Source organism: Equus quagga, unplaced genomic scaffold, assembly GCF_021613505.1.
Source record: "Equus quagga isolate Etosha38 unplaced genomic scaffold, UCLA_HA_Equagga_1.0 268.1_RagTag, whole genome shotgun sequence".
NCBI classification, from domain to species: domain Eukaryota; kingdom Metazoa; phylum Chordata; class Mammalia; order Perissodactyla; family Equidae; genus Equus; species Equus quagga.
The window spans coordinates 86,072-107,865 of NW_025799869.1; the positions used below are offsets into that span (position 1 = coordinate 86,072).

Consider the following 21,794-nt stretch of genomic DNA (forward strand, 5'->3'; position numbering starts at 1 on the left):
ACATTGCTGAGCCCCTGAACGAATCCTGGAACTGCCTCCCCAGGCTTCTTGGTACGTGGGGTCCTCAAAGGCCTTTGTCCAAGTCATCGCTGGCCAGGGACCCTGTCACTCACAGCCAAAGGCAACCTAAACTGATATTCTATGGGAAGGCATTGGTTTCAGTTATGTATTGCTAAACCACAAACCATTCTAGAATTTAACGGCTAAAACACCTATTTATTATTCTTCTCTCTCACAGCTCTGCAGGTTGACTGCGCCCAGCTGGGCAGTTCTCACTCGAGGTCTCAGGGGCGGTTGTGGTCATAGGGAAGCTGGAGCTGCAGTCATCTGAAGGCCCGACTGGGCTGGATGCCCAAGGTGACCCACTCACATGGCTGTTGTCTAGGAGCTCAGCTGTGGCTGTCAGCCGTTGTGCCTACACATGGCCACTTCATGTGGCTTTGGTGTCTCACAGTATGGTGGATGGTTTCCTAGAGAGAGTATTCCCTAAAAGAGTATTCCTAGAGGCTCAAGCAGAAACAGCAAAGTTTTTGATGACCCAGCTTCAGAAGGCACAAGCCATCATTGGTCAAAAGCAAATCACGGAGCCAACCCAGATTCAAGGTGAGAATACCGGGAGGTGTAATTCAGTGGCAGGGCCATCTTTGAAGACCAGCTACCACACCACTGAGGGAGTTTAGGTGATGAGTGACATAGTCAGATGGTTGCGGTGTTGAATGGACTGGAGGAAAGCAAGATAAAATGAGGAGACCAGTGAGGTAGCTTTAGAAGGTTGTGACTGACTCCCAGTCACCATCCCCTCCCACTCGTTGTGTAGCAATGAGTCACCCCTTCTCTCCTTTATGCCAAATGATTCAGCAGTGGACAGATCCAAGCCAATTTGGGCCAAGGAGACTTGAGCAGAGCTCTGAGGGTTTCTGAGAAAGTTGGTTTCTTACTCTTAAGAAAAACACCTTGCGGCCAGCCCTGTAGCCTAGTGGTTAAGTTCAGCATGCTCCAATTCAGCGGCCTGGGTTCAGTTCCTGGATCTGGACCTACACCACTCATTGGTGGCCATGCTCTGGCAGCAACCCACACATGAGAGAGAGGAAGACTGGCGCAGATGTTAGCTCAGGGAAAAAAAAACCTTCAGGAAACCAGTCTCTCTCTTCACCTGGACATGAACATGGAGTCACGCAGAACTACTTACCATTGGTTGCTGTCTTACAGCCAGTGAGGGGAACTGGTCTTAAAATGATCTTGATATTGATCTTAAAAAGAATTAATACTCTGGGTAGCGAAGCAAAGATCTCAGAAGAACTAGAGTCTTTGGTGGCTTTGCTGAGCCATAGGACCACAGCTATCCAGCGATGACCTGAACCTCACTTTTTCAATTTTTCATGAATGATTTGAACAATGATTGTCACTGCATATTTTGCAAGGCTGCAAGTGTACTTCAAGACATTAGAGTGGGTGTCCAGAAGGACATGGGCTGGGAGTGGGAGGGGGGACCTGGGACACAAGGGGGAAGTGAACAGATGGATGAGTCAGTAGACCGTAAGTATTATGCACTTAGCAGTCTGAGCAACTCAACTTTATTCCCCTACAATAAACAAAAATAATAATGAATGGAGAAGCCTTCAGAAACTTTATCTAAGGAAGAGTTGCAGGAATGGATTCAAGGGTGTGTATGCAAACCACGTTTGATATACTGTAGAGAAATGGAGATTTAAGGGATTTCCAGAGTTAATTTTATTATGTTAACGAATCTATTTGATTTTGGGTCCAAACAGAAATCATTCCACATCCACAGTAAGATATTAGTCCACTGTTTAATACACGTAAATCACTAACGACAGTGACTTACACGTAATGGTAAACATGTTAGGGAGAATATTGTAAAGGACAATTAAAGATACAATTTTGGTTTAATTTTTATTTTTCTCCTAGAATTACATATATTATAGCTTAAGAATTCAAATAAAAGCACGAGGTTTATAATAAAAAAACATTAGTCCTGGCCCACGCTTCTCCACCCCAGATTCCCATTTCCCCAAGGCAACCACTTCTTTTAGTCACTTCTTCTGAAAATGTCCTCACATTTTTAATCAGCATACTATTCTGTTTATGACGTTTTCATTTCCCATGTTTCATTAACAATTTACTACGGAGGATGAAGGTTCAGGTGTCTTACATTGCCCCTCACACTCACTTCACCAAGTCCTGTCTCCTCAGCACAGTTTTAGCCCATTTCTTGGTTGAGTTCTTTCAGAGTGTTTCATCATTAGATGGCGAGAGCCATGGGCATTTCTTTGTCTCTCTTACTTGGCCTTTCAGCAGCAGTTGCACAGATGGCCACTCTCTCATCCTTGAACCACTTTCTGCTTTGGCTTCCAGGACACCACGTTCTGCTCTCTGCGTTTTCCTCTGAACTTCCTGATGCTCCATTCAGGCCCTTTGTCTGGCTCTGCCCTGCTGCTCCGCCCTGAGCCTCTTCCTTTTCCATTCCTCCCTTAGGCATCTCATCAGTGTGTTTAAATACCGCACAGTCTGTCTGACGACAACTCCCAGATTTACATCTTCGGTCCGGATCCCTCCCCTCCTCTCCAAACCTGTTCACACAAGTGGGTACTTGGCATCTCCCTGGCAGACTCCCAGATATCCCATACCCAGCACCTGACATTTCTCCCCAAACCTGCTCCTCCTGCCTCCTTCCTCGCCTCAGTCATTGGCAACACCATTCTTCTCATTCCTCCGGACTCGACTCCTGTCTTTTCCTCACACCCTTCGTCTGGTCCATCAGCGAATCTTGCTCTTAATTTCAAAGTAAGCCTTCAGCACGCCACCATTTCCCTACAACCTCCCTTGCCTGCATCCCTACAAATCACCTGGGTTGATGTAAGGGGGGGGGGGGTCTTTTTTTTCTTTAAAGATGTGCACCTGAGCTAAAATCTGTTGCCAATCTTCTTTTTTTCTCTTTTCTTCTTCTCTCCAAAGCCCCCAGCTACATAGTTGTCTATTCTAGTTGTGAATGCCCCTGGCTGTGCTATGTTGGACGCCGCCTCAGCGTGGCCTGATGAGCGGTGCCATGTCCGCACCCAGGATCAGAACCAGTGAAACCCCGGGCCGCAGAAGCAGAGCACACGAACTTAACTGCTGGGCCTCGGAGCGGCCCCTGTAAGGGGATCTTAACCAGTCTCCCTGCTCACACTGGGCCTGGGCCCACTGTCCTCAGAGTCGCCCTCATCCTTTCCCCACCTCCACTCCGCTCTGCTCAGCATCGTGCCTGCCTCCCTCCCCTTTCTTGGCTTCCTGCTGTGAGGATCTCTGGGCTGCCCTCCCTTTTTTTTTTTTTTTTTTTTTTACCTCTTTTTGGCTTCTTCCATTGCCTCTGTTAAAATCCCTCTGCTTTAAATACTGTTGAAAAGAAAACAAACAAAACCCTGCAATTGCTAGGGAGTCCGGCTCTCAAAAGAGCTGGCTCTTGGGTTAAAGTTGATAGTGTTATTGAAAAGAAGAGACAGAGGAGTTACTCAATTTGTTTCTCATTCTCTTTGGTGGAAAACAGCAGTTTCCTCACATGGTGATTATATCTGTGTTGGTCGTTAAGTCAGAAATAAAGTGGCTATCCTCTAGGGATTAGAGCGTGCAGGAAACAGGGCCGTGTGCCAGCGCTAGGCTTGATCATCGTAAGAAGAGACAAGTGTTCCTGTTTCTTGTTTGCATGTTTGTTTTGTGGTTTCTCCTGAAATGCAAGGCTTTTCTTGATTGAATGGTTTCCCCCCAGAAAACACAGTCTCAGACAAGGGGGTGCCCCCAGCAAGGTTTGGGAACAAGCTCTCAGTAGAGGAGCGGGGACAGAGAGTGTGAGAGAGGAAAGGAAAGAAAGCCAGAACAAGGGTTTGTTTGCTTTTGTTTATTTGTTAAGTTGGAAGAGAGGAGTGGGGGGCCCCAGAGAGTGCCAGCTCCCTGGTGTGTCCTGGTTGCATCCGGACAAAAATGCCGGACTGCTTCTAGACAAGTCCACACATTGGCCCCAGGTCAGAAAGGAAGAGATGCAAGATGCGCTGAGGGAGGTGCTGTCGGGTTGTGCCTGAGCAGAGCGGCTTGCTCAGGTGGCAACTACCAGTAAAGTTGCCTAAAGAACTGGAGGCAGGACAGACCTGACGTGCAGCAGGACTTGGCCCAGAGCAAGGTGTCAGGTTTGCTTTCTCAAAACTGAAGTGGCTTATTTTTCCTGGTTTGACCCTGACTGATCCACTGTTTCTAACCTTGATGCGATCAGTCAATTCTCAACACAGCAGGCAGAGCAATCCAGGCAAATGCAAGTCAGAGCATGTCACTCCTCTGTTCAGAATCCTCCCACAGCCCTCATGTCATCTGGGAAAGGGCAGATCCTGAGTGATGCTCACACCCCATAAGACCCGGTTCCCTCCTCATTCCTACCCTTACCTCCTACTCCACTCCTTTTGGTTCACTCATGTCCAGCCACGTGGGCCTCCTCGTTCTGCCTTGGACATTCTGCAAATGTTCAAACCTCAGGGCCTTTGCACCTGCTAGTTCCTCTATCTGCAAAGTTCATAGAAGCTGAGAAATCCTTGTAGTATGCAGTGCAAAACGACAAAGATATTGATTAGCTATCTGCATGGCTACCTCCCTCAATTCTAACTAATATTTAAGTCAAAAGTCGGCTTCCCAGTAAGGCTTCCCTGGTATCCTATCTAAAATTTTCCCCCTCCAACAATTTATATCCCCCTTCCCTGCTTTATTTTTTTCTCTCTAGCATTTCCCATGATGTAAGGTACTATATATTCTACTTCTCCATCTTGCTTCTCTCTAGTTCCCTTAGGAGAATATAAACTCCAGGAAGGAAGAGATTTTTGACTGTTTTTTTCACTTCTTTGCCCTCACGATCATTGTGGATACTCAGTAAACATCGGTTGGATAAGTAAATGAAGAGAAATGTCGACTCGTGGAAGTTGCCCAACCCATGAACAACCAGCAGCATGGAAAATAAAACTCAGTGAGGTATCATTTTATCTCCATTAAATTGGCAAAAATTTTAGAGAGACTGATAACATCCATCACGGGCTAGAGTGTGGATACACTTTCAAACATTTTAAATTGATTGAGCCATTCTGGAGAGCAGTATGGCAGTATTTATTAAAATTAATAATGTTCATACTCTCTAATTAAAATTCCACTTTGAGGAAACTTCCTAAGAAACACTTTGACAAGCACAGAATGATACATGCACATGGATTTACTGCAGCATTGTAACGAGGGAAAAAGTGGAAAAAACCTAAATGTTCACCAACAGGAGCATGTTTAAATAAAATCGAATGAGAAATATATATAACAAATTATTCCAAGATATAGTCCTCTACAGCCATTAAAAATACAAGATTTATAGACCAAAAAAAAAAAAAAAACAAGAAAAAAATAACAGAAAAAAGCAACTTGTGAAATAATATTGTCCTTATGATCCCAGCTATATTTAAGAAACCCAATCCAAATAAGCGTGTGTGCACACCACGTTTGCTTATGCCTCCGAAGGCCCTAGAAGGTAGCACACCAAACTGCTCTGACCTGCAAAGCCTGAAACTATGCCTAACACGTGTAAGCGCTACAGGTGTAAGAGTTGGCTATTTTTGTTTATATTTCTGTATTTTTATGATGATCCGTTCCTGGATTACTTACGTAGTTTAAAAGTAAAGACTATGTTTGTGATTAAGGTATAACACTACTTGCACCCAACTACCCGGCGAGGGCAAGAGCCATTCATTATTAATCCCTCCATCTCGAGAGCCCAGCACGTCAACGCCCTGTGGGAACTCCTGCCAGGGGATCCAGCCTGCTGTTTCCCGTCTCTGCCCGAAACCAAAACGGACCCCAAGCTAAAAACAGCCTCCACAATAGAGCCCCAGGCCTCCCGCTTCCCGCCCAGTGCGCAAGCGCCAGTAGGCGGTGCCTAACGCCCGGCCGCCCCTCCCCCTAGGGGTGAAGACGTCACTAGGCCGCGCCGCGCACCGCTTGACGTGCTTGCGGCCCGCCTTCCGGAAGGAAGCGCCAGCGGCTGACTATGGCGACCGCCGCGGAGCAGTGGGTGCTTGTGGAGATGGTACAGGCGCTCTACGAGGTGAGCTCAGCGGCCCGAGGGCCCACACAGCACCCGACCCTGGGCAGGTGGGACGGCTCGTGTGGATTTGTGGTCGGAGGCCTGGGGGGCTCGGTCGGTCACACCCGCACCCTCGGCTGTCCTCGCTGGAAGGGCTCGGGGGCGAACACCGTCCCGGCGACGGAGGGTAGGGAGGGACGGGCGGGAGCCGGCCCCGAGGGTCTCGATTTGAGCGCTGGCCGGCGCGGAGCCCGCTCTGGGTCCTGTCGGGGCGCAGGCAGGGAGCGCGTGGGAGGGGGCGCGGGAGAAAGGCTGGTCCTCAGAAACCGGAGTTGAGACGGATGGTGGAATGAGGTGGTGAAAATAGAGTGGGAGGTCTCAGTTTGGGGAGGTCCTAGGGGAGTCAGGTGCTTGGAACTGTGGAGCAAGTAATAGGGGAAGGAATTGTAATAAGTTGGAGTTTGTCCGTTTTTGTCGGAGAGTGGGGTTAGAAAAGAAGCCCAATGATTTAGAATTTAGGAATATGAAGTAGTTTGTCTTTCTTCCGCATATGTCCGTTTTCTGTCTTGTCAAGATACAGATGTTTGAGTAGATTTTTAAAGGAAGAGTAGTTAAGAAGTTTTTGAAAGGCTGGTTATTTCAGGTGTGTTAGATAATAATGAAATCAGAATCTCAGCCTCAGAGAATGTTCATTCATTTGACATGTATTTCCTGAGCTTCGCTGCGCTGTCCAGTAGAACTTTCTGCGTGTTCTCTGAGCTATTCAACACAGTAGCCACATGTGGCTGTTAGGCACTTGAAATGTGTGTAGGTGCAACCGAGGGACTAAATTTTCATATCATTTCACTTAGATGTATATTTAGTTACATGGTGACTAGTGGCTCTGGCATCGGACAGCACGGATCTAGACTGGGAATAGTGCAGTGAACAGGCAAGAGGTAGGCCCTGTGCTTAGAGAACTCACATTCATTTAAGTGAATCTTGGTCTTCTTTTGATAATTTCATTTAAACTTACCATTGCTGCTTACTGGCAGGGGTGATGATGGTGTCCTCCATTTCAAGACTTGTCAGAACTTCCTGAACAACAGGTGACTGAGCAGACGTGACATAAGCGATGTCCAGCATTAGCTGAATTATAGTAACTAAGATAAGAGCCACTAAAATTGAATGATTGTTTTTAGAAATGAATAATTTTCTGTGATACGTTGTTGTTGCCCTTTTGAAGACTGCATAATTGACTGAGAGTGAGTTTTGGGAGAAGTCGTCCTGGGTGTAACATTTCCAGGAAAAGAAGATGCATTTGTGATTTTTATTAATTCACTAGACAGTACCTCAATTTTTCTTAGGATGATTTCTTTATAGAGTGGGGTGTTTAACTCTTGCCTTGGGCAGATGTTTGCCTGCTAGAATCCAATTACTGAGAAAACCAAAAGGATATTTAGACTAGAGCCCTTGTTCTTAAATGAATTATATTCAAGGGGGATCAGCAATTTTAAAAAATCATCTTAAAGATTTCTGTTCTCGATCCCAGTTTCTATGCACTGGGTATATAGAATTTGAGGAGTCTTGTATAGTGTACCCAAAAAAGAAATAACCGTGTGTGTATGTAACGTATGTGTGTAGTTTGAAAGTTATTTGTACATTGACCTGGAAGTTTACATATGAATGTGTCAGCAGTTTTCCTGTCTCCACATGCTGCAGTTTTTTTTAACTGTTGTGAATCATCCATGCTTTCTTTCTGTCTAATGTTTGAAAATAATTTGTTTGTTTCTAAATGTCTCATTTATTTATTTGTTTATTTATAAAGATTGGCCCTGAGCTAACATCTGTTGCCAATCTTCTTTTCTTGTTTTTCTCGCCCAAGCCCCCCAGTACATAGTTGTATATTCTAGTTGTAGGTCCTTCTAGTTGTGGCATGTGGGATGCTGCCTCAGCATGGCTTGATGAGTGGTGCCATGTCCGCACCCAGGATCCAAACTGGTGAAACCCTGGGCTGCTGAAGCAGAGTGCACAAACTTAACCACTCGGCCACAGGGCTGGCCCCTAAATACCACTTTTAAATGATTTTCCAGTGACAACCAATTAGAATAAAGCACCCTGTAACTGACTGAGGTTTAGTTGATATCTGGAATCTTCCACATGCACTTAGTGTGTCTAGTTGCATGAAACATAAAAGTCAACCTTGCCTTTATCCTAGAAACATAGAGTTGGAAAGAAGACCTGACGTGGATGTTTCATTATGGCGTCTTTATGGCTGTTGACATGGAAAACACTACATACTTTTGGGGAACTACAGTAGAAAAAAGATCTGCTATTCCTTTAAGCATTATAAAGTCTTTTTTTCTCTCTGCCATGTTCCAAGAAAGATTTAAAGAGGCTTAAAAGGGGTACAGAAAATATACTAAGATGTGGAAATTCTTTAAGAATTGTGGAAACTGGTTTCCAAGTAGCTGTCTTAAGTCATCCGTGGTAGATGGGGGTAGCAGAAGGCTTGTGAAGCTGTGAAATGTTTGTTACGGTCATTTCCCAGCAGTAAAAATTTAAATGACCTGGAGGATCTGATCGTTGATGTTGTTTGACATATTGGGATTCTGTGTCAGATTTTATTTTAAAAATTAATTTTTTTCCTTTAAAAATTTTGCAGTTTTAAAGGTAGAGTATTAGAGGTTTTCCATGTGTAGGAGAAATTGCCTAGTGTTAGAAATGGGGAAAGGAATGCGTAGAAATGAAAGGAACTTTGAAAGTAAATTTTAAGAAGTAATAGTTTAAAGGTCATGGGAGGCAGTATATGCGGGTGCATCACATTTTATGTGCAGGTTTTAGAAGGGTTTATTTCATTTCTTTTTTGTATTTCACTCATAGGCTCCTGCTTACCATCTTATTTTGGAAGGAATTCTAATACTCTGGATAATCAGACTTCTTTTCTCTAAAACTTACAAATTACAGGAACGATCTGATCTTACAGTCAAGGTAAGATTAAATCTGTTTTATTATTCAGTATATGATTATAGTTACTGCGTCTTTCCAAAAAGGATTTGTGGCCCCTCAACTATATATGTTAAAATGTTTTCTGTAAGGTAGGGAAATCAGGGGGAATGAAGTATCAGGGTAGACAAAGCATGGGATGCCAGGGATGAAGTCAGTACCCTGAAGAGTACTGTGTTACCGGGCTCTGTGCCTTGCTAGGGGTGAACAGCAGTCTGGTGAATAGATGGTGGAAGGGCAGCATGGGCAGCTGCTGCATTTCGAATGTTCATTTGCAAGATTGCATGAGTTGCTCAGGAAAAGCACCACCATTTCTGAAACCTAAGTGAAAGTGCTTCCTGTGGTCTTCATAAAGGAAATTCGGAGTTGGAAAGAATCCCGCTCCACCCCAAATTGAATTATACTATGTTCTGAGGGCCCAGCTGAAGGCCAAGTGGGACGAACCTTAGGGAGCAAAAGTGTCTGGCGGGTCTGTGCTGAGGCCCACTTGCAGTCCATTAGTACAGGGACGCGGGGGCTTGAGGGACGGCAGCTTACCCTTCGCTCAGGTTCCAGCACTGGGGAGCTGGGCCCCAGTGTGAGGGGAAAGAGCAGTTTTGGCTGCAGCATGGTTTCTGTCACTTGGATCCTTTCCCTGTGCAGCCCCTAGAGCCTTGTGCCAGAATGCTCAGGGAGACAGGGTCTGGGAGAGATGTTTTCCCACAAAAATCTCTAAAAATTTTGGTTCACAAGGCAGCATTGAGTACAGCACAGAGATGAAGCTCTGGGCTTTACTTGCTGGAGCATTCACAGGAGAAAGTTTGAGTGGAGTGGAATTACCACAGCAATGTGGCGATTGCCTCCCTGTTTTTGCTGACTGGCTGCTGCTGTCCTGATCATCAATATTAATCATGAGACAGTCAGGCAGTGTGCCCTAGGGGACATGCAGCAAATGGTTCTTAGGGCAAATAAGTTTTGGAAACCTGGGTAAAGCAGAGTAAAGATTGTCTCATCACATGATTTCTTTTTTTTCTTAAAGATTGGCACCTGAGCTAACATCTGTTGTCAGTCTTCCTTTTTTCCCCCCCACTTCTTCTCCCTGAAGCGCCCCCCCCATACCTAGTTGTATATTCTAGTTGTAGGTCCTTCTAGTTCTGCTATGTGGGACACCGCCTCAGCATGGCCTGACGAGTGCTGCTAGGTCTGTGCCCAGGTGCCATGTCCCCACCCACGATCTGAACTGGCAGAACCCCGGGCCTTCAAAGCAAGTGCCTGAACTTAACCACTCAGCCACGGGGCTGGGGCCCTGCATAATTTCTTATGACCTTTAATATGGCAGTGGATATTTGAACCTCTCTTTGAAGGGATGCCCTAAACTTCACCACAGTTCCTCCCTTCCTTTTTTGTGAATACCTTGTGGCATTAGGCTGCCATGGAGCAGTCTTTCAATAGCATTACAGTAAGACTGGGCCATGTAGGTCAGAAATCCTGTCTCTCCTTTTTTCCCTTGGTATTTAGGAACTCCTTGTGAATGATTATGTGGCCATGAAACAGATTTCTAGCCCAGATTTGTAAGAGCTGATCAATCCTAATATTCTTAGTTTTAATTTAAACATTTCAATTAGAGTTGGAAGCAATCCTCCTCACCCCGCTACTCCCCACCTCCCCACCTAGACTGAATTGTGATGTGTTCTCTATGGGACTTAGCTCAAGGCATGCTGGGCGAGCCTTAGGAAGCAGAAGTGTCTAAAGAATCCACACATATGTACATTTTTAAAAAGAATGATACCTGAAAATAATTTTAGAATAATCCTTGAAAGCAAAACTTAGCTGAAGCAAGATTCAGTCATCAGTGACATCTTACCCTGAAAGCTGTGGAAGGAAGAAAAAAACTGTGAGTGTTTTTAAAGCTTCACTTATGGCAATGTAGACGAAATGCCCTTCTCAGTTTTATAAATCTGCAGAGGCTCTTGAATACCAAGGGATCTTGAGTTGATTCTAATGTCTCTCTCCATGGTAGCAAGTGGATGGTCTGCTGGACCCATACCCCAGGCTTGTGTGGGCTACAGTTCTCTCCCATGCGGTCAGTGGCAGAAACAGATGAGGAATTTATTGGTTGATTTGTTCAGCCAGTGTTTTTGAGTGCCTCAGCATCAGGTGAAGCAGGTGAATCAGGCTCTTGGCCCCGCCCTGGAGTTAGCTCTCAGGAGAAAAATGCACAGAAGCATGTGACAGAAGTATGAGAACAGAACCATTGAGAGTGGGCCTGTCTGTAAGGCAAGAATGGCTGTGACTGTTAGGTTAATTTAGGTACCTCGTGTTATCTTGTACATCCAGACTACATTTTCCAGGTTACCTTTTTTTCTGATTCAAGAAAGGATAAGAAACTCAAATAGTCAAGGTAGTTGTCATGCATGAAGTAATGGACAAAAGAGATAGAGTGGCTTTTTATGAGAAATTTCCAAGCAACTGAGTCCCATTATAATAATAATTATAAGAGAGTCTTTTTCTATATTTCAGCTACTTCTGAATCCCTGCCAATGGCTCGTGGAAAACAGTGCTTTGTGGTCTAGATGATCCCTTCCCATGACTGGCATCTGTAAGGACTTAGGGTCTGGCTATCTGTAATATCATGGAACGGGCTGAGCTCACTACCCACGGTCGTGCGTCTCACCTTTGTGTTGTAGACTTCTTTTTGTCTTGCTGTCAGTATAAGTTATATTTCCTACTTCCCACAGTGCAAAATCCTGAGCAGAGAGATAAAGTTTTCTTAACTTTTGCAGTCACACACAAAGCTACATGGAAAAAGAGCCTTTAGCCTGTGATGAGGAAAGAGGCGAGGGGTTAAGCGCAGAAAATTCACTAGTGATTTCCAGCCACAACAGCTGGACCTCTGTTTCTAGCTATGTGTTCGTTATGACGGTTCCCTTTCAACAAACAATTTGGGTACTGCTGGAGTTGCTGTCCAGTGATGCACTGTGCTGTGTTTTAACTCCTTATCTCCTGTAGGAAAAGGAAGAATTGATTGAAGAGTGGCAACCAGAACCTCTTGTTCCTCCTGTCCCAAAAGACCATCCTGCTCTCAACTACAACATCGTTTCCGGGTAAATTGGTTCGCTACTCGAAGGACTTGTGTATTGGTTCCTGTAGGTGTGCTCGCCGACGTGTACAGTGCTTTCTAGTGTAGTATTTCTTTCTTAACTAAAAAAAAACATTCAGAAATTTCTAGAGATCACTGCTTTAGTCCCCAATATAAAGCTTTCTTTTAGGGATGGTATGGGCATTTTTTATAGTCTCTAATTTAGGCATTACAGTTTGTTCCTTTTTTCTATTAAAAAAAGATCTTTTGTCAGAGTACTATACACACATGATATTTCAGATGGTCATTTAAAATGAAAACACTCCTGCTTGGTCCCACTGGGGTGCTCTGTTCTTCTTGTTTTTTTTTTTTTAAAGATCGGCACATGAGCTATCAACCGTTGCCAATATTCTTTTTTTTTTTTTCTGCTTTATCCCCCCAAACCCCCCCATACATAGTTGTATATCTTAGTTGCAGGTCCTTCTAGTTGTGGGATGTGGGACGCCCCCTCAACGTGGCCTGACGGGCGGTGCCATGTCCACGCCCAGGATCTGAACCCTGGGCCGCCGCAGCAGAGTGTGCAAACTTAACCACTCGGCCACGGAGCCGGCCCCGGGTGCTCTGTTCTTTATTTCCTTCATCCTCAGCGCCCACATCCATTCTCCTCCCCACTGAGGCACCCACTGTGATACTTTCATTATGCTTCCTATTAACATTTCGTGTGTTATATATTTCCATGCTATTAAAATGATATGTTTTAGTATTTTGATGTATGTGTCTTTGAAACCACACAGTCTTGATATTTTATGAATGTGTATTTTTTATTTTATGCTCTAGACTTCGTTCTGATTTTTTACAAGATTTTTACTCAAAACATTTTCCGACAAATATTTGAGTGCCTACTATGTTTAAGGAATGTGCTGAGCAGATTAGTTTATAGTAATAAATCAAAATCTTTGTTCTCCTGGGGCAGACAGACCAACAATGAAGTGATTAGAAGGTTAGCTGTGTTAAGGGGTGTGAAGAAATAGCAGAGCAGGGCAAACAGAGTGAGGGGGTTGCTAGATGTGCCTCTTGTTTGTTTCTTCTCCCTGCTGCATAATATTCTGTTGTGTGTTGTCACCGCCTTCCACTTAGCCGTTTTTCTCAAGTGGGTACCTAAGCTGCCCCACTCCCCACTGCACAGAAAATCCTGTGATAATATCCCCTTGCAGACTGAGTCTCCTGGGTGGTGTCGAACCCGGAGTGTGTGCTGATTTATGGCCGTCTCATTTCCCTGTGGGACTTTTTAACGTTGTGATCCACCTGTCTGTGCTCCCCTGAGTTTGTATATGGGGATTCCGGTTTTCCTCACAGCCCTGTCTGGCAACATTGTTTTATTTTACATTTCTCTCATTATTTGAACCTTTGAGTATCATTTCATCTACTTATTAGCTGCTGGCGTTTTCTCCTTCTGTGAATGCCTCTTCGTATCTTGTACCTCTTTTTCTACCTGATTCCCAGCTGGTCTTTTGATTAGCAAGGCTCCTATATACTTCGTAGGTTTTAATCCTTGGTCAGTTTTTGATGTTGATTCTAAAACACGTTTTTTTCCTGTATTAATATCTCTAAAATGGGGGTGGATCTTGTAGCTGCCGAGAGTCGTCGTCAGCCAGGGGGGTTGTCACTGCCTGTGTACCGATGAACCGGCTCACGGCTCTGCTTGCTGCCAGCGCTTAGTTGGGTTATGACTGCTGCTGGTAAGTCAGTCAGCTGATGGCGGGGGAAATGGCCAGACCCCTGTGAGCAGATGAACAGAGGTGGCTGTGACTAAGGCTGTGAACATCCCTTTCTGCTGCCTTTGGATAATAGCAGCTTACTTTTTAGAAGCATGTGGTTCGATTGGGGAAAGGTGAAACTAGGAGTTTAACGTAGAGAATGGGTGACACTAATTTGTTGGGTAATCTCAGAGATGAAAGTGGAGCGTCCTCCTGAGCAATGCTGGGATACTCCTGATGGCGGGGAGGAGAATACTGTGTGAATCCCCGTGGTATCCGTGGCGTCACAGGGGAGCAGATGGCCAGAACTCGGGTAATAAGCTTAGGAATGTCTTGACTGATTTATCTTGCTTATATTTTCCTTTATGTAAGTAAAAAAGTAGCGTGACAAAAATCTCTGTCTATGAACGCCTAATAGAACTTTTCATTAAATATAAATAAAAAATTCTAGATGAAAAGAAAACGTAGTTACATTTTAATGGGCACTGTTTTTCTTCCTTAGTGGTAGATAAAATACAGTTGATACCATCTGAAGTACAAGAAATCTCTTTATCACCCACCTGTTAACTTTGTCTTTGGTATCTTCATTGAACAAAACTTCTTAATTTTAACTTTAGACCTGGGGAGCATGTCCCACTTATTCTTTTAGTGGCTTCCTATAAATAACAGGTATTTTTAAACCGCGTAACTGTCAGATCGTAACTTGCTCTGCTTAGTCTTGCTTTTGCTCTTGATCTTTTTATATTTCCTCCCTGTTTGTCGTATTCCAGATTTTTTTCTGAGGTACCTTATTTAGCTGCTTCTTTCTTAAGTGAGTTTTAAGACCAAAGCAGAGATTTGCCATTCATCTATCCAACTTGGAATTTATTTAAGTAGTACAGGGTAGACTAGTAAGAACATTTGAATTAAATCTGATTTTTTTAATACCGTTTTCTAATTTTTCCTTTTAAAAATGAAAAATAAAAGCTAGGAGCCTGGTATGCAAATAGGGTACCACAACAACACTCATGTGACCTGTCTGCCTCCAGGGTAAGGTGACAGGGTGCGCCCTGTCCCAGAATGTCTGCTGATGTGTGCCATTCTTGTCTCTTCCCCAGCCCTCCAAGCCACAGCATCGTGGTGAATGGAAAAAAGTGTGTAAACTTTGCCTCATTTAATTTTCTTGGACTCTTGGATAATCCTAGGGTCAAGGTAAGTAGCACATATACTGAAGTGGACCAATAGCCTCACTGACGTAGAATAAGGGACAAACGCAGCATGTCGGAGAGGTCTGTGTGAGTGAGTGCCGTTATTCTTCTGACAGCTGTAGCCTGGGTTTTGACAAAGGGTAGCAAGAGGGTCTGAAGTGGCTTAGTGATGGGTGACAGCCAGAGAACTGTGTGTGCCAGACCTGGCTCATAGTCAGAGATGTGTCTAGGAAATGGCCCCATCTTCTGTTGGGATTCTGGGCCAGTGAACATTTTTGAGGAAAAGCTTATGTCCATAAACGCCAAAAAAGTATAAAGGCATCGTGTTGACCAGATTTTGATAATCGAGCTAAAGTACAACTTGTCTGTGTTTTAAGTCATAAACCTAAATCATTATGTCTGTCTTTTCTTTATATCCTGTTGTTAGAATTGTCATAGTTCTAAGAAAGGAAGGAGAGCTGGGGAGGGAGGAAAGAGGAGCCATGTGGGTTCGAGAATAGGAAATGTCAGTTTCGAACTCTTAACGTAAATCATTAAAATCTAATTTTTTTTTTACTTCCACAAAGGCAGCAGCTTTGGCGTCTCTGAAGAAGTATGGTGTGGGGACTTGTGGACCTAGAGGATTTTATGGCACATTTGGTATGTTTCTGTCGTGTTTTTCAGACTGCTACTTTCGAGAATTAAGATTGTTTGATTTCAAAACTCCTTAGAAAAGATATCCTTAATTAGTTGTGGTGTTAAGCTGGTGAGTGCTATTTCTTATCCAGCTTTCTAGAACATTTCCTGTTGGGAACCGTTGGTGGGAGGTGCGTTGGTCTGGGTTGAATGTCACTTGTGGAGAGGAGCCGCAGGTGCCTCAGGTACGCTGTCTTGGTCGGCTGAAGCCTGAGCTGCTGTCGCAGTGCCCCCAGAGACGGGTGTGAGGAGGCACAGTCGGGCATGCACGGCAGGGGGATGGGGAAGGGTCTGGTATTGGGTGGCTCTGCTCTTCACAGCTGTGCAGGAGCCCGGATCTTCCCGTCTCGTTGCTCTAGTGCCAAAGGCGCCGGCCTTCGTGACGAGCCACGTGGTGCGGGTGAGAGAGCAGGAGTGCAGGGCGGCAGAACCCTATTGGGCGGGCGGCTTGCACATCACTGCCCACAGTCCACTGGTGAGAACACAGCCCGGGCCATGCCTCGCTGCAAAGGGGGCTAGGAGCTAGCTCCAGCTGGGCAGCTGCCACGTGCAGGGGAGAAAGGCAAGAACAGACTGGGAGGCGATCGACTACGTAGCTCTTTTCTTTCTAGGATGGAAATGAAGGATCCTTGATTTCCTTGTGTGGATGACCGGGGACAGGCTAACTATGTTCTAGGATGAGAGTGTGATTTCATACACTGCGAACTCCCTAACTCAGAGGCATCGCAGAAGACCTGGCATTTTGTGGTTATTTTTATAAAGTGTATGTTGTTCTTTGCTTCTGGGAACTTTGAACATGTTAAATAATTGTTCAAATGAATATATTACTGGAAATAATATTCTGGCTTACAAAATGTCAGAGTGTAGGGAAAGTAGAGCAAGGAAAGTCTCTTCTGTCCTCTGTCCTCTTTTCCATTTCTGGGTCTTTCTGTGTTTTTTTCACTTTAACAATTCAGATATTTTTAAGAGAGTGCCTTTCTTCATTCCTTAGCTAGTTTAGTGGTTAAATTATTTGTACTGGAAACAGATGATTGGGGGTTAGTGTCCAAGAATCTACAGCTGTAAAGGATCTTAAAAATCTTGTATTCCAGCATCCCAGCTATTCGAAGAAGAATGGAAAGCCCAGAGAGGTTGAGTGACTTCCTCATGGACACACAGCTCATTAATTTCAGCCCTAAAACTAGAAACCAAGTGTCTTGACTCCCAATCTTAATGGCAAGATCAAAGACTTAAGCTCAAAGCAGTGTCTCCTCTCCTCTAGTCTAGTGCAAACCTGGGTTGTTTGCTTGGTTTTTATGGGTAGGGAATTATTTCCTTGATAAGTATTAGAAAACTAGAAAAGGCGTTTTTTTTTTATGGGGTTGTTTGTTGTAATCTGATCAACAAGGCTTGCTTTCCGTGATCTGCTTGCTAGGGTAAAGAAGTTGCTTTCTTAAAAGCCTCTTTTTCTAGTGGATTTTATTTGCATGTGTGACATTGGCCCCTGCTTGGGAGTTAATCTGAGAAGACAGATAAGAGATTTATTGCTAAATCAAGACGTGGAAAAAAAAAATTCAAATCTTTGAGACAATTTTTCCCAGAGCAGTGGAAATATATTGTTAAAGCAGCCCAGTCAGCTTTTCATTTGGATCACCTGAAGTTTTGAATGTATAGTAGGGTGCTTTGTGCTTCCAAATGTAGGGTCTTTAGATGAATGGTTTTCAAATTAATTTTCTTGATTGAATAATTTGGTCCATGATATAAAATTCAAAAGGTTTACAGAGATGGAGAGTGAAGTCTCCCCACCACCATCCACTCTCAAAAGACCACTCTCAGTGGTTTCTCGTTCATTCTTCCGAAGACTTTTTTTCAGCTGATGCAAACCACTTCCATACATACATTTCCCCCCTTCTTTTTACAAATATGATAGCATATCACATATGTGTTCTGTCCCTTGCCGTTGGATTGAGTTTGTTTTAAATTTAAATTGGATTGATCTTTCCAGTGTCTGAATGGGTCACCACAGTGGTGTAATGAACACATAGCTGTGTACGAACTCCTCTATCAACTGTCTTATTGGTCACTGAGTCCTTATCCTAACTGCGGCTGAAGGTTCAGACAGACTGTGGCATCTGGACAAAGGTTGGAGGTTAATTTGCATTGTGGTGGTTTTGTAACAAGACACCAAACAACAGCTTGTCTTAAGGTAACACCCTCCAAGTGTGTCAGCCTCTGATAAGCACACCGCGTTCCATTGGAACAGTTGCCCATGCTTACTTGTCATCTTCCTTTCTTTCTTTATAATATTGTCCATATTTTTCGTTTTTGGTTTTCCAACAGGATATTTTCAGTGTTTTTCCTTATTCTGGAAGTAATTACTTAAATTATTGTAGTTCATTAAATTACCTTGAAATTTCAGTGTTAGATAAGATCAGAGAAGCTACTTGAGGTCAGCTAAGGCTGAATTTTAAATCTCTAAAATACCCTCCACAATTAAATTATTCTAAATATTTAGGGTATGTTTGCCCTTTGAGCTACATAAAGCAGATGTGAGGACCCCTTTCCTCTCGTTTGAAGATGCTTGTGCATTCGTGAGGCCTGGGGTCTCTTTTCTGAACCCCAAAAGCTTGCTTTTGATTTTGTCTTTTTTTTTCTTGAAGTGTTACGTTCAGGCATCCATTTTCAAAGATGTAAATTCTCTCCGATCTTTGCTCAACTTTTCAGATCATGAATGTAAATCACTTGTAAAAGTAAATTTCTGTGTTAAAACATTCTCTCTTTTTATTTCACTATAACGTGTACATGACATTAGATGATTAATACAGAAAAAGAAAATTGAACAACGATTGAGTTAAAATTCATCTAGTTTCTTAGGCTAAACGTTCTCCTGCCTCCTAAAGGCCTGGCAGGTAGAAGTAAACAAGTTCTTATGACATTCTTACAAGGACTATGTGATCAGAAGGTTTTCTGCCTTCTCATTTTATTGTTTTAGTGTGGATTTTAGAACCAAGCAAGTGGTTTTATCAGGTTGTGGAGCCTTCCTTTCCTCTAAGGCCAATGGGATCCCAGTGTACTTTCATAGTTTCTGGTTGAACTTCTTCGTTTATTTGTTTTGTTTTTAATACATTCAGATCTCGTTTACCTGTGGTTTATCACTGGTGCCCCAGGATCTACTTTGCATATACAATGCCTCCTTGGCTCTTTGGTCTTAAACTAGATCAAAAGATAATGGCAGGGTTTCATGGTGAGCGATAGTGGCATTTGTTTTCTGGAGCCAATAGTAAACAATTGTTCATTTGTTTATTTTTAAAAATATTTTCTTTCTTTGTTTTAGCACGGTCAACTGAACCATGACTGCATATTTTAGTAGGAAGAACATTTGGTCATAAAATTCCTGGATCTGCCACTTCTTCCTCCCAGTCATGGGACTGTAGTTTTCACAGTGTAGTGGGGGAACAGCCTTCTTTGCACAGCTTAGAACATTTTGGTAAGAATCACATAAGATTCTGTGTGTGAAAACATTCACTGTATTTATGTTCTGATGAGTGTATAAATGATATTGTTTTTACTTTTAATAAAAATTGTCCAAGTCTCAAGGGACTTTTAAAAAAAGTGTGTAACACAAAAATATGGAGGCCTTAGGAGAAAATGTAGTTGGTTGATTGTTTTTAGACTGTTCTAAAGTTGACAGTTTAATGGGCTTTCCTCTGCAAAACAACCAAGAAGGCTCTAACATCTCTTCTTCTTCTGAGCAGATGTCATATAAATGGGAAGCTGAACAAGGGGCTTTAATGTGAGATAGTCCTCAAGTATTTGGGATTTGGATGACTTAATTAGAAGATAGTGCAACTTTTTTCCTTTTAAAAGAAGATCTTTTCTTTTATTCTACAAATATTGATTTAGTTGATTAAACACTTACACAGCCTATTCCACGCCAGGCTTTTGTTTTTATAAGCATTAACTCATGCAGGTCTCGTAAGAATCCTTGAGGTGGGTATAGCTGTTACCCATTTGCTAGAGGAAGGACCTGAGAGACACAGCAGTTTCAGGCCTGTCCAGGGTCCACATCTGGTGATGAGGTAGCCCAGATCTGAACCCCCTGTGATGACTGCCATGGTCAGGCCCTGCGCTGGTGCTGGGCATCCCATACTGGCCCTGCCTCCCATCTCTTACGTTCTGGTGAGGGAGCAGATGGGAGAAAGGACAGCGAGTGGCTTTCCGGCCACCTCCTTCCATGGCCTTCCCTATTGCAATCATTCCTGGCAGTGAATTGGAGAATGTAGCTAGCCCTTTACTTGCATTCCATGCAAATCTATGGCCAATCAGTAAAATGGATCATACACACAGAAGACAACATCAGAAGTCGGGGAATATGCCCTGGCAGTTTTCCTGTTTGCTGCCTCCCCCTCCCTTGGGTTGAGAGTTTCTTTGTTGCCCAGAGTAGCTATCATACATCGAGAGAAGTTATGCAGCTCTCCATACTTATCTATCACAAAACCAGCTTTCCAAGGCTGACAGCAGCGAAAACCCAATGTGTTTAGATAGGAGGAGGAAAAAAGGCCAGTCTTTTTTAAACTTTTGGGATTAGGCAAGAGCCAATAAGTCATTGATTTATTGTATAGAGATTCTTCTTACCTCTTTATGGCAACAACATAAAAACAGTTATGAGTATATATAACGATGAGAATACTCCGAAAATACAGTTTTCATCCCCTGGGCAGCTAACTCTAAAGCCCTGAAACAAAGCCAGGATTGTCTTAGTGCATCCTTGCTAATCCATGAGAAGATCATTTCAGAAGTCTACAGGATGATTTGACATCCCTTTTGTAGTTAGCAAAGATAGTTTGCATCCATAGGATGTTTTTTCTTTTTGAAATGGAGCTGTTGAATGAAAGCAATTCATTGTGGCTTGTGTTGTCCATCTGCTAGCTAAATTGTGGAGATTTGGCGTAGATAGTCCCAATTGAGAGGTGCATTGCAATTTGAAGGAGGCGTCCTGTGGGGGCTCTGCCCTCACCTCTGATCAGAAGAGAGAGGCAGTGGGGTGGCGGGTCCTGCCTGAAGGGAGGGTGCTCAGCACTCAAGCCGAGGAAAGGGTAGGCCTGGGTGAGGGGTGTCTGTGCTCGGCTGCATGGGGGCGGCTGGTTCTCTGGTGCTCTGCTGCTTTCCTCGTGTTTGTCAGATTTTGCCTGAAACTTTCCCTGGCAGCATCACTCATAGATGAGTGGACAGTCAGGTGCAGGGTCGAGTCCTCAGACTTTGTGGTGTCGATGTCTCATATCTGATGCTTGAAGAGCTAAGGGCCTTTTTGGTACCATTTTGATCAAATGGAATACATTCTTCTTAACTTCATTATTGTAGAAGCCCACATTTATTTAATGTTGATATATTGAAAGTGTCATTTTTACAAAATGACTATCACCGATTGGTAATGGAAATCAAATGGTAATTCTTGTGTTTTTAGCATAATAGACTATGTTGGTACACATTTAAACTGACAAATAGGAAGAAGCATGCTTAGTTTTTTATCATCACTTGATTGCCGTGGGATAGATAGTTGATTTTCACAGTTCTGTAACATCCTTGAAGAAGTCTATAAATAAAATGGGCTTCAATTTATTTTTTTTTCTGGATATTGCTGCTGAATGTTCTAACTCCTCACTATATCTCTCTTGCCTTCAAATTGGGGTTTAATTTAGACCATCTGTGTCCTCTGCTCCCTCGCTCACTGGCTGGTTCCCACCCCAGCCTTTGGTTTACAGTCTAGTGTTCTCTGTCTTCAGTCAGAAACCACTGTGGATGTGTTGTAGTTCTGAGTGTGGGAGGGACCCCGGGGCTTCAGACCAGTAGGTGAGAGGCACAGCGTAGCCTTGTACCCGCTCTCCGGGCCTCAAGCTCTCCAATGACAGCTGCCAGGTGCCTCTCTCAGCTACGTCACTTTGTCAGTGGCAGAAATTCTGTATTTCTCCCTGATCCAGTGCTTATCAGAGTATCTGTCTTTATGTGGTATTACTAAATGTTTGATTAATAAATGAATTAACCAAGAAGAGTGTTGG

General features: G+C 43.6%; 1 protein-coding gene across 1 annotated transcript in view; it reads left to right on the plus strand.

Moving 5' to 3' along the window:
* Positions 1–6,006: 6,006 nt before the first annotated feature.
* LOC124233861 (serine palmitoyltransferase 1) overlaps positions 6,007–21,794 on the plus strand; it is a 47,538-nt gene continuing 31,750 nt past the window's right edge. Inside the window, exons 1-5 of the mRNA XM_046651118.1 lie at positions 6,007–6,118; positions 8,960–9,067; positions 12,071–12,165; positions 14,995–15,088; positions 15,651–15,723. Of these exons, the coding sequence (XP_046507074.1) occupies positions 6,062–6,118; positions 8,960–9,067; positions 12,071–12,165; positions 14,995–15,088; positions 15,651–15,723 (427 nt within the window). The 5' untranslated portion in view covers positions 6,007–6,061. The remainder of the gene's footprint in view (positions 6,119–8,959; positions 9,068–12,070; positions 12,166–14,994; positions 15,089–15,650; positions 15,724–21,794) is intronic.